A 13029-nucleotide genomic window follows, 5' to 3' on the forward strand; every position below is an offset into this window, starting at 1 on the left:
ATTTCAAATATGAAGCTACCACTTATTTTTTAATCAATAACGTTCTCTCAGATATCTTCCTTCAAACCACGAAGTTTCTAGAAGCACTTATATTCAATGAGAAATGGTTTTAGGCTCTACAATTGTTCCCATTCTGAATACAAGAAACATTCTAGAATAAATATTTTTGAGCAGTGCTATCTAAAGAGGATTATACCTTGGTTTTTATATTGTGTACAATGTTTGCTATAACCATCATATATAATTTTGAGCATTGAATCATAGCTGTGTGTAAATTATTAGTGGATCATATAATCTTCAGAATTCATCTATAAAAGGTCACATGTAATTTCTGCAGGTATTTTAAAGCAGTTTATGATTTATTATATTTTGTCCTTCTAAATGAATTAAATAGTAATGTAATCTGTTTTATTACAGTTCTTAGAGTAATCTTAGTCACATAGTTGTCTCGATTTCATGTAATTGAATACAGACAACAAAAGCGTGATTTATTTTGCAATGGTATAGTTTTGCAAATTGCAAAATGCTCAAAAAAAATAATAAATTGAGCTTCTAATTTCCTCTTGTTTTTGCCACTGAACAGACACAACAAACTGTTGAACTAACCAGAGGCCTAATAATGCCTAGATCTCACAGGATTTCATAAAATAAACATCCATGTAACAAATAAATATGTATGTAATGGCTTTTATAAAAAATATTTTTATCTGTGATGGTGCAAAAGAACGGAGTATCCTTCCCAACTGTATCGCTAGCTTTCATCACTAACTGAATACTAGCGTTTGTAACAATTAATTCAGTTGTCACCAAGGACGATGTTATCAGGGCACCACCGCTGAAATTTTAGAAAGTATTTAAGAGGAATGGTTGAATTCAGTAAGATAGCTATGTGTGAATGTATATTGTGTTTGTATTTATCCTGATGCACAATTAGACTTTCTTATGCATTTTACTAGTGAACATCCCGGAATGTTTGTGAGATGTAGCATTTATCCCATGGCTAACATTTGGTTATCTAAAATCTGTCCCTATCTATCTTTAAAAAAATCAGTATTTTTTTCAAAACAAAGACAAAACCCTGTTTATCACATTTAAAATAAAGTTTAATTGTATGAAGAAAGGGAGAAAATGCCATTTAACACATATACAACAGAATAAACATGTCTACCTTCAAGAAAATGGTGAACCACAAGTATTTTTGTAATTCTTTTTTTTTCCATTAACAAATTAAAAATAAGCAGCAATTTTTCACATTACAAATATACGTTCACCTAAAAATAAGAGGAATTGTTGATTTGATTTTATAACTGATTCCACAAATTAAGGGCTGGTATGTAAATTCCTCATCCAAACTGCATATTAAACTGAAAACTTCTACATTGTAAGCAGGTGCTTCTACAAACCTGTAAATCAGATTGATAAAACAAAATTACATACCTGGGTTTCTTTGCCCAAGATGTCTACTCCATAATTTTTACCCATATAGATTGATGAGTCATTTCAGGTGTACGTTAGAAATAATCTAATTAGAGATCAATGAAAAAATTGTTAGATAATTATTCCCTGGAATATTGTCATTTACCTTACAGCTTGGTGTGTTGTATGCAGCTCACTCTCAATACCATTTCCAGAACTAAAATTTTGCTTTCATTTATTAATAAAATCAACTTAAAAAAAAATCAGAAACTATTTAGCAGACAAAACACTGAAGAATAAGAATAAAACTGGTAAATTAAAAAATGTAAATTCAACATAGTTTTAGAATCTGTGGGGCTTTTTTATTGCACTGTTAGATGCAATTCCATAGGTCTGCTTCATTTCAGGGGTTTGGAGCTATAAGGTGTTTGGGAGTTTTTGTTTAATGACATAAATTGTGATATCTGAGTTAATTTTTCTTTGTTTGTTTGTTTTGTTGGTTTTTTGTTTTGTTATTGCACTGTTTGATTTTGCAGTAGAACAGAGTGAAAAATACCCTTTTCTGCTGTGGTGATTTATTGGTCTTTACAGAATAAGCTCATATGTTATCTCTTTTTTTTTCCTTTAGCTAGATACTGCAATTTAAGCTAAGCAAACCTGAGAAAACTTTGTCTGAATTGGCATTTCAAGATCTCAGAGTTTAAGTGCATTCTAAATTCTTGTGTTGACTTCCACACATACCACTGAAATGGATATTTGTCACAGTTACTTTCAACTCTATCCTGATATGCAATAGTGAAATAGTAATTCTACAAATACATTTAACAATATTTTATAATACAAATTACCTACCAGGCTTACAGAAAGACAACTATTTCATAAAACCTCATGTATTGCTATGTTTTGGATATTCCCTGTGTGCTGATGATTACTTTTATTCTTACAAAATATCTTAGATGCAACATTCACTTCCTTGGTTTCAGGAGCTGATGCTGTGGAGGCCCAGTGTAAGAGATTTGAAGTGAGGGCAAGTGAAGGTGGAAAAGTGTTGTTTTCTGCAGATGAAGATGAAGTTGTCATTGGAGCTGACAGACTGAAAGTAACAGGTATAGTAACAATAATGTTTCCAAATGGATGTAAAGTCCTTTTTTTGTCTTTGGGGTTTTTTTTATATTTTTTTTTTTATTATAGCCTTAGTAATAATTAATCTAGCAGTCTAAAATTTTCAGCCACTGGAAAGGAAAAAAATCTTCATGTCATCACTGATTGCTTGATGGACCAAAAGATACTGCATAATCTAAAATCAATTATTCTAAAGGCATACTTGAATTTAAACTCTGCGGGACCAACTGTGGTACAAACCACTGTTCTCACAGTGATTTGGCTTTTATGTTACCAGTAAGCATTACTTTGTTGTTGCTATGCCATTTCTTTAGATAATGCACCTTCACACAGATAAAAATTATTGTTACATGCTTATGATACAAAGTATCATCATGGTTGGACTTGATGATCCGATGGGTCTCTTCCAACCTGGTTATTCTATGATTCTATGATTCTATGATCTAACTCGCATGTGACTTAAGGGTATGCACTCTGCTTTACTCTCAGTAACTCATTTGATATTAGAAATGTGTTAGCTTATAATACATAAAAACCCCAAAGCCATAACAATTGCCTAGGTTTGTTTTAGATAAATGCTTTAAATCTGACTGCTTAATAACATCTTACCCGAACTTAGGCTGGACTTCAGCTAACTGCTCATAATCTAGAATAAGATTAAAAACTTGAATTTCTTCACCTGTCAAGGACCTTTAGCTTTAGGTCAATCTATAATTAGCATGACTGCTTTACAGAGTTTGAAATCAGCCTACTAGTTTGAAAAGTTCAGTTATGTAGAAAGTATAAGATGGTTCTAGCTTATGATGATTATGGTATCTTTTTCTAGTCCGTAAAACTAAGAAATGCATTACTAGAAGCTTTAAGTCTTTTCTAAAAAAAAAATTTAAAAATTGATAGTTCTACTTCTGTGTAATGCCAGATATAGCATTAAAATACATCCAGGAAGTCCCAAGCTATGACTGAACTTTCTTCACAAGCCTCAAAACTTTTGCTTGCCAATATATGTGATATAACTTTTCTTCCCCTTTAATTCCCATCTGACCCCTGCCTATCTTTTCTAGCCAAACAATCCCCTTTAATACTGCTAAGGCAAAAGAAAAGGCTTTTAAAAGAAGGCAGTTTAATGATGTTGCAGTATCCTGTACAATATACTGAATTGTATCAATTTGCCAAATTTGAGGTTAGGAGAGGGAGACATCAATATTTTGTTGAGTCAGCAGGAATTCTTCATAGGTAGTAGGTGTGCAAGATTTTACCATAGTGAAACCTTAGACAATAACTGGAATAACACAAGAAGAAAGAGAATCATACTGAATCTTGCCAAGGCTCAAACTTAATCAGAATATTATATACTGAGAAAGTTAATCTTAAACATACAATTGACACCTGACATTTCAAAGCATCTATCATAAGTTAAAAAATAAAGCATCTTACAAATGGCACTGAGGATTAGATTGCCTGACATTAATAAATGTAATCATAAGTTTTAGATGTTGTGGTCTTTTTTTAATCAGGCTTCAAAAGCAAAGCACTGCTCAACTCTCTTAGCTTAAAGTGGCTTGAGTTCCCAAAGCACCTGTTGATATCAGTTGTATGGAAAGCAAAACTACTAATGAAAATTACTCAGTGATGGGATATAAGATTGTTCCTTCTGAAAAGAAGAGGATTTCTCCTTAATTCTAGAAATACACCTGACCCTCTGTAAATCTGTATATTAAGCTCCCTGACCCAAATTAAACAAAAAAAAAAAGAGGGGAAAAAAAGAAAAGGCTAGGAAAACCTAAATTAGTGCTGCTCTGATATATTCACCTGAGTTTCAGGGATTATTATGGTTCCTGCCTAACACAACAGGAATGTTTGCCCTGTGTCAACCTCAGCCTCCCAGATTCCCTTGCATAGTTTATAGGAAGCTCTGCAAGTGGAACCAAACCTCCATGAGGATGGTGTGTCTCACAGCCTAGAAATGTTCCCTAGGTTAAGACACACTAAGCCTTCCATTAAAACATCCTCTCTTAAGAAGAGGTGGGTTATTGTCATAGGGGACTTCCCTTCTAAAGGGAACAGAAGGACAAGTCTGCAGACCAGACCCATTACACAGGGAAGTTTGCTACTTTCCTGGGGCCTCAGTTAGAGATGTAGAGAGAAAACTACCAACTCTGGTCAGGCCCACGGATTATTATCCACTGTTGATTTTTCAATTAGGTAGTAACAAAATCCCAATAAGAAATTTGAGAGTAATTAGAAGGGATTTCAGGGCCTTGGGACATAGGTTGAAGGGTTCAGGGGCACAAGTTGTTTTCTCCTCTGTCATTCCAGCTACTTGGAATGACAAGGCAATGAATAGGAAGGGCTGGGAAATAAATAGATGGCTCCAAACCTGGTGTGAGGAGCAGAACTTTGGGGTCTTTGATCGTGGGTTGACAGGCAAATCACCAGGCTTGCTGTCCAAAGGACATAACAACCCCATGAGGCACTATAGACTGGGGAGAAAGTGGCTGGAAAGCTGCCTGGAGGTGTTAGTTGACAGCTGACTGAACATGAGCCAACAGTGTGCCTGAGTGGCCAAGAAAGGTAATGGCATCTTGGCTTGTATCAGAAACAGTGTGGCCAGCAGGACTGGTAAAGCCACATCTTGAATATTGCGTTCAGTTTTGGGACCCTCACTGTAAGAAAAACATTGAGGTCCTGAAACATGTCCAGAGAAAGGCAATGAAGCTGGTGAAGGGGCTGAGGTACAAATCTTACAAGGAGTGGCTGAGGAAACTGGAGTTGTTTAGCCTGGAGAAGAGGATGCTGAGGGGAGACCTTAGTGCTCTCTACAACTACCTTAAGGGAGGTTGTAGAGAGGCAAGTCTTGGTCCCTTCTCCCAAGTGGCAGGTGATAGGACAAGAGGGAATGGCCTTAAGCTGCATCAGGAGAAGTTTAGATCGGACATTAGGAAAAACTTCTTCACAGGAAGGGTCATCAAGCACTGGAACAGGCTGCCCAGGGAGGTGGTTGAGTCACCTTCCCTGGAGGTGTTTAAAGGCAGGTGGATGAAGAACTTAGGGATATGATTTAATAGTGGACAGGTATGGTTGGAAATGATAATCTCAAAGGCCTTTTCCAACCTTATTATTTTAATGAAGGAAAAAGGATTAGATTTCTAAATTAATGAGCATTTCTGAAACACTTAGACAGAATAACATCATTTCTGAATTTCTGTTTCTCTAAAAAGCTTCTTGCTGCCTAAGTACCAATCTGCAGCTAATTAATAAAGCTATAATGAGACATCTATGCTTTACTGTTGATTTCAGTCTGAAGCTGAAATTATTTAATGTAGATTTCCCAATGGAGAGTAAAAGTTGTATGATCCATGCAATTGCAAGAAAAGTATTAAAAAAAAATCTTCCAAAGGATAAAAAAAATCTATCTTCATAGAAACATAAAATAACAAAATATTTCTTTCATATATTAGCTCTTTGAATTCTGTCCAAAGTTTGTGTGATAATTTTAAATTCTTAGGCAAACACATGAAAGGTGATGAGTCCCTGTGAGGTGCATCAATCAGATTGTATTTCTCTATATGACATGATATGACTGATGAAAACTGGCAAGGCTTCATCAAGTCAAACATCAACTAGAAATATTTTTTTCAGCGTATTTTTCTCAAGACTGTGTTTTGATAATCATGGTGCCTTTGGGTGAACATAAGAACGAGTTGGTTTTTGTTTTCTCCATTCTTCTGTGAATATCAAAAAGCAAAAATAAACTGTGCTTCTTTGGAGATGAAAGTCTCACATGTAGTTATTTAAGTGTGATACTACAATGAAAACCTTATTTTGTTTTCTTGCTTAACTGTGAATAGTTTATCTTTGGAAACAAATCATTGTGAATGGGTCCAATAAATGATGCATTTTGATAATTAATATTCTAAAGCATGCCCATTTCATGAGCACTTATAAACCACTACGGCAGTGTGATTTGGTTTTTTTTCAATTAAGAAAAACACTTTTGTAATGCACAGCTTTAAAAATCAATCTACTATAAGGCAGTATAAGATATTCGTGATTAGTAAATACTTGAAAAATTAACTTTACAGCTTCTCATTGATTATTTTTGTAGCATTTTTATTTGTCAATTTTTATATAGGCAGCCTATTCCAAGTAGAAAGATATAGTGCAAACAGGTTAGTAATCTTGATATCAATATATTTGCCAGGTAAGAAAAACATGTAGTCAGAAGTAGTGCTTTTTGATTTAGAGATATTGCAGCTCTATATTTCCCTCTTAAGAGTCTCTCACTTTAGAATTAGGCAGTTGATTGCTTTAATTTAGACTCCTTAGTCTTCCTTCTATTGTTACTTTTGCTTTGTCTTTCAGCTGTGGTACCTCTTTTCTGTTTTGTCATTCAGGAATAGAAGAAAAAAGATTCAGACATTGCTTTGTTAGACAGACTGTTAGAATTAATTGTTAGACTGTTAGCTGACTATTTCCCCTTTGGGTAGGGATGCCTCCTACAACCAAGTTTAACATGTATCATAGAGCTTTGCAGGGAGGGAAGTGAAAGGCATAATGAAGTTAACATATTGCCAAAAAGCTGTGAAATAAGTGGGAATAAGGAGCTGAGTTTCTAGTGGACTCACAGGATCCCTTCTGCACATGGCTAAACTTTTCTTCATCCCTTATAATCTTCCTGTTTCAATGAATGGACAGCATCTAAAGCATCATGGAGTCTTCTTCACTCCCTCTGCAATTACAAGCAAGATTGTCTCTTACTTCTGTTATTTAAATCTTAGTACAGAATTTTCTGCCCTGTGTTTTCTTTTCATATTTCTTTTAATTGCAGTGTTATGTTTATAATATATTCTTGTAGCAGAATTTGTAAACACTGTGCTAGTAATGCTTGTAAGTGAGAGTGCAAGCATTTATCACAACTAAGCTTTATGCCTACTGGAGTACTTGTGAGAAATCAGGTTAAGAAGGCCTTGCTCAATACACATTTTTCTGAGACACTACTATGAAAGCAGGTTGTAATTCTTTCTGTGAATACTTTCATTGTATATCTACGTTAGTATAGTTTGTCTTCCTCTTCTTTCTTGAACTGAACTTGTAGCTAGAAGCTGTATAAGAAGAACTAAGCAAAGTACCTGCATACTTATATTTGAATAATATCCTAATAATATCCAGAATTACCGTGCAGGGGAATGTGTCAGTATCTCAGTTTTCAGTTTAAGATTATGCTGTACGGCTGTGAGTCTGCAGGTAATAGGAATATAAAAAGGTCTTCCAAAGTAGTTAAAATTAAATGATAGAAATATGGCTTATGGCTATGGAAAGGATATATGATGTGTATATGAGGAAATCTATGTGAATTGCAAATTAGGTTGGAAGAGTAGAAATAAAATATTTATAACAAGTACTGAAATGTAGAAAAATAAATTATTATTTGATGTACATTGTCGTTACAGTAGACATATATCTAGTGCCTTTAGACACTGAATAGGAATTTCAATATGAATGGCAAAGAATATCTCAAATTTGCCACATTCAGTCGGTGGATTGTCATTCAGGACAGACGGAGTTTGGAGAGTAAGTCACACAAGATGAAGGCAAACATTTAATCACTTTAAGCTGATTTATGCGGCCAAATTATTTGACCACAGTAAAACGACTGTATTTGATGTTGTAGTAAAATTTTAAACCTCTAATATGCCAGACTGTCAGTGTCCTGAACACTGAATGAGCCAGGATTTTTTAATCATTATCTGCAGTAACAAAAATGCATCACGTTTATAGAATTTCTGTGATTCCTCAGTAGTGACTATAGTATTACATACTCCAAAATGTACTAGATGAATAAGGTTTCTGATAAGCTTATTTAGATCTGAAGGAATCAATGTACAAGCTTGTCTGTATGAGATCTCAGATTGAAAGATAATTTTATTGCCGGAGTCTAATCACTTGGCAACAGAGCAACCTGTCAGAGGTACAGCCGTAAAGCTGATTGCAAGCATATATGTGAGCTCCAAGCTGCCTATGAACAGGCTGAAAGTGATGGGACTAAATAAGTACATTTCTTCCGAAGACATTGCACAAATAGATTTATATCTTCCAGTAAAGGCTAGAGCGCATAGAGTCAGCTCAGATTACAAGCCATCTGTACTTACATCAGTCTGCAGATGACTATGTAGACTGCTGGAGGACTAGATAGACCTTAGGATAATAACAGTTAGTTTGCAAAAGAAAGATTTTTAATTTTGACATTTGAACAAAAACATGCCAAGGAAAAGAATGATTGATCTCAGGAATGCATATAAAGAGAAAGAAGCCTTGATAAAAGGAGTTTTCTGAAAAGGGAGTAGAGCCAAAAGTAGACAAACGTGCAAGCAGTTCTGCCGACTCAGGAATTCCCTTTTGAAGGACTATGCATAGTCCAGAGATGCAATTTAAAGCAGTTCTCATTTTGAAGGGTCTGAATGACATGATACTTGGCAAATCCACATGGCCCGTGTTCAGGCAAAAGCCTAGTGGAAAATAGCCTCACTATTAGTAAGCTGAGATAACTCTTAAATCAAGTGAAACCACCTTGTTTGGAAAGTAGGTGCTAAATGTTCATAGGGTTTTGATGGAGGAACTGGAGAGGAATTAGAGTCAGACTTTGCAGTAAAATTCTAACTCTTAAAACCTGAGCTAAGCCTGACACTCACATGCCCTCAGGCTTTGCCAGTACTGAAAACATCTATTTAAATTACAGCAGGCAGACCCATCTCTATTTTTAAGACACAGCTACTCACAGGAGGGAAAAGTGAATCGTAAAGGAGCTCCAGCACTCCCATTTTATTTTTTTTGCCTCAAAATACTTGCTTGTGACTTATTCCTGCCTGGAAACAACATTCTACTGTTGGAGATAAGGGTCAGGCAGCTAAGCACTGTTGGATTTTGTTTCAATGAAAAGAGTATTAGGTTCCAAATACCTTATGCTGTTGATACGGCAGGTCAAAGATATCTTGCTATGTCCTAGAACAGTATTCTAATTAGATACTAGAATATGAGATCATTTGGATTTAAATTCATAAGACCTTCAGAATGGAAGGAATACTATTATACTTTTAGGAAAAAATGCAGGCATTTGAGTTTCACTAAACAGTATAGAGATGTAGCTCTCATTTTGGGCTCTGTAATACATTTCAGAACTGCCTTTTCTTTTTCATTCTGAATCCTATCTGAAACCGGTACAAAATGGCTTTTTTATTTTTATCAGATCTTAAGGCAATTTTTTTACTTAACTTTCAGTACAAGCTAATATATTTAATAGCCATAAACTGGAAGGTGAGATTATTCAAGAGTAAGTCAACACATACATACTACCTTAAAAAATTATGTGAATGAGGAAGACCTTGGCTTTAAATTTAGGTAGAAGGTAACAGAAAGAATAAATACAGAAAACCTTACAAGGAGGTACTGTTTGAGGTCATAGCAGATTTCCACTAGTAACATCTTGGATTTCACAATTATCCATAGATCTAGTTATAAAGCAGGTATGCCATCAAAGCTGTGAAAAAGATTTGAATCATTTCTGCTTTGCAGTGCATCTAAAAGCTTATTCATAGCAGATTCCTATAAGCTAGGAATAATTTCACCCACAGAAAGCATCTTTAGAAAAAGAAATTATATCATCCACGAAAATATGACCTGCAGACTTCAGCCTACACTGTTGATTTAAATTCCTGTCCTCCTTGTGGCTAATGATGAGTTTATATTTCACAGTGTCTGACAGCAGAAAATTCAGCACACCGAGACAGAAATATAATAAGACACCATTTTCACTCTACAAAAATATCATCAATTTATATAGACCTTTGTATTTGAATTAAAAGTATATAACAATATGGCTTTGTTCAACGATCAGGTAGTACAGAAATGTATATGTCTGTATGAAGATTAAGAAGAGTACGTATAAATGTATAATAATTCAAAAAGGGTAATGTAAATTCCTGAAGGAAGATTGAAAAAAATCAACATATAAAAGAAATAAAATCATATGTAGTAAGATTAATTTTATGAAAAAGATAATGAAGCAAAAAAAAAATGCAATATCCAGGCAGAATTGGAGGCATCTGAAAAATGTGTAACTTCTCCGAGATTCAAAATGTACATGGATTTATACTTCATTGGCACTGATGAAACTACAGTGTTAATGTTGACCACAAAACCAGAAAGTTTATAGGGATGAAGATTTTTATAAACAAAATAATCACATAATGCCCAAGAAGTGATGACAGCATTTCAGCATATTTTGCAGGGGGGGAGGAAGAATCGAGATTCGCACTGTACAAAAGATTTAGAGATTATAAGGATGACAGCGTTGAAAAATTAATGTAAGTAGTTTTGCAGATAAGTGGGGAGGAACTAAGAATGAAAAAGTGGAAGGAAATTTGAGAAGGTAGCCACCATGTAAAGAGAATATTGCCTGTTTGGAAGTTACAGGGGATAACAATAGCAAAATAAAACCAAATTGACTTCCAGAGATTAGTTTTGAAAACCTCAGAATTCATAAGTAAGGGTCACAGAAGTCCTCAGAAGTAGACTTAGGAAGGATTTTGGATCACAAACTAAATTAAAAGCATCATGTGATGCAAGAAACTCAAGTGTCAAGTTAGAAAGTGTACACAGGGGTAGAACTTACTGATCTTCTTCTCTGTTCAACACTGGCAAGGTCCTCTCCAAAGTTCTTATTTCAGTTTGGTGTGCCATTGTTCAGTAAACAACAGGATAGAATACAGACCCATGAGATTCATTAGTTGTCCAGAAGCATAATCTCTGAGGGAAGAGAGAAAAATATGGTGCTGTTTAGCTTGAAAAAAAATAAAAAATCAAAGGGAATATGATATCAGTCTTGAGGCCTTGAGAAACAGCCTGCTGAAAAAAAAAGAGATGCTGTCTATCATTTTTCTCCTTACAGTAAACAGAAAGAATAGTGAAATACTGGAATACTTTGGCTATAGAGAAGGTAGAATTTCCTGTATCTGTTGAAGATGGGCTGGTTGATACTGATTTGGTTTTGTACTTAATGGAATGAGCCTTGGAGGAAATCAGATATTTTCTTTTTATCTTTAGGAAACAGGCCAGCTAATATAGAATCATAGAATCATAGAATAACCAGGTTGGAAGAGACCCACCAGATCATCGAGTCCAACCATTCCTATCGAACACTAAACCATGCCATATATAAATTCAATAAAATCTGTTCTTTCTAACCTTAGGAGTCTTTGCAACTGTCACAATTATAGACAGACACACTTCTCATAAATTTGTTCTTGTTTAAAAGAAACCTTCTCTGTATTAACTTTATTTTAAATGTCTCACATACCTGTATTATTCATATGGAATTGTTTATTATTTAAAATAATATTGAATGCTTCATATTATTTATTATTGCATTTTAATGCTTTACGACTAATATATTCTTTACTAAGACCTTATAGAAAATGAGAAATTAGTAGATTATATGAGATTTAAATGTAAAATACATAGGAAGACCAGTTGGAATTTGCAGACAACTTAAAAGAGTCATATAGGTTCAGTAATTTCAGAAAGTGCCAGTATAACAATATACTGCTGCTATTCTACATGCAACACTTACAGAAGAATCAAAACTCTGACAGCAATTTATCCTAGAATAATTCTTACTAACATGTTAGATACAGTCCTCTCCATTGTAGTTTTGTTTATGTTCTTTAAGGGTTTTTTTTAGCTATAATAAAGTGTTTAGTATGAAAACACATTTAGGTAGCATGACAAAAAAGAAAAAAGAGCACAGTACATACAGGTGTACCTAACTCTCTATTTCTAACTAACCACTCATAAAACCTATCAATTGCAAAACTCTCATCTTGACTTTTGCATAAAAACATCTCTGTTCAAGCTAAATGTAAGCATTTTTCTCTTTTAAAAAGTAAAAGAAAATAATAACAAAGTTTTATTCTCTTCTTAAGATTTTCCTTTTCATTAATTAGAGGAGCACTGAAACTTCTCTGTAAACCCTAAGCAAATCATAGTGCAATGAGGCATTATGAGAGAGGTGGAATGTCTGTCTGCTATAGAAGGAAGGGCATGCATCCCCTACCAAGTAGTATCCCCAAGCGAGTAGTGTTTGTACAGCCATAGAAACAGCACCTAATTTCTTGGCTTTCCCCACTGCCTTTCAACATATGCTTTCAGAGACAGGAAAGGGTTTTACAAGCTCTGTGGTCCACACTTCTTTGTATACACTCAATACCTTTGTTCTGCCTTTTCCAGGGTAGTTCTGGAAACAAGTATCCACCTTTCTTAAAATCTAGCTAGACACAATTCAACATGAATGAAACTGGTAATTGCATTGATATAGACCTTAGTTTGGTGGAATTCTCCCTGACTCTCAGCAAAGTTTATTAGATCTTATTCAGCTATGTCATACTATGTTCATGCCTGGTCAGATATTCATGGCTATCCTCCATAGACTTTCTTCTC

At 34.6% G+C, this 13029-nt stretch overlaps 1 protein-coding gene across 3 annotated transcripts in view; it reads left to right on the forward strand.

Moving 5' to 3' along the window:
- Positions 1-13029, forward strand: part of SGCZ (sarcoglycan zeta) — a 419779-nt gene that overhangs the window by 367319 nt on the left and 39431 nt on the right. For all 3 annotated transcript variants that reach the window (XM_069855985.1, XM_069855983.1, XM_069855986.1), the window contains one exon: positions 2400-2522. In XM_069855985.1, the coding sequence (XP_069712086.1) occupies positions 2400-2522 (123 nt within the window). The remainder of the gene's footprint in view (positions 1-2399; positions 2523-13029) is intronic.

This window comes from Phaenicophaeus curvirostris, chromosome 4 (assembly GCF_032191515.1).
Source record: "Phaenicophaeus curvirostris isolate KB17595 chromosome 4, BPBGC_Pcur_1.0, whole genome shotgun sequence".
NCBI classification, from domain to species: domain Eukaryota; kingdom Metazoa; phylum Chordata; class Aves; order Cuculiformes; family Cuculidae; genus Phaenicophaeus; species Phaenicophaeus curvirostris.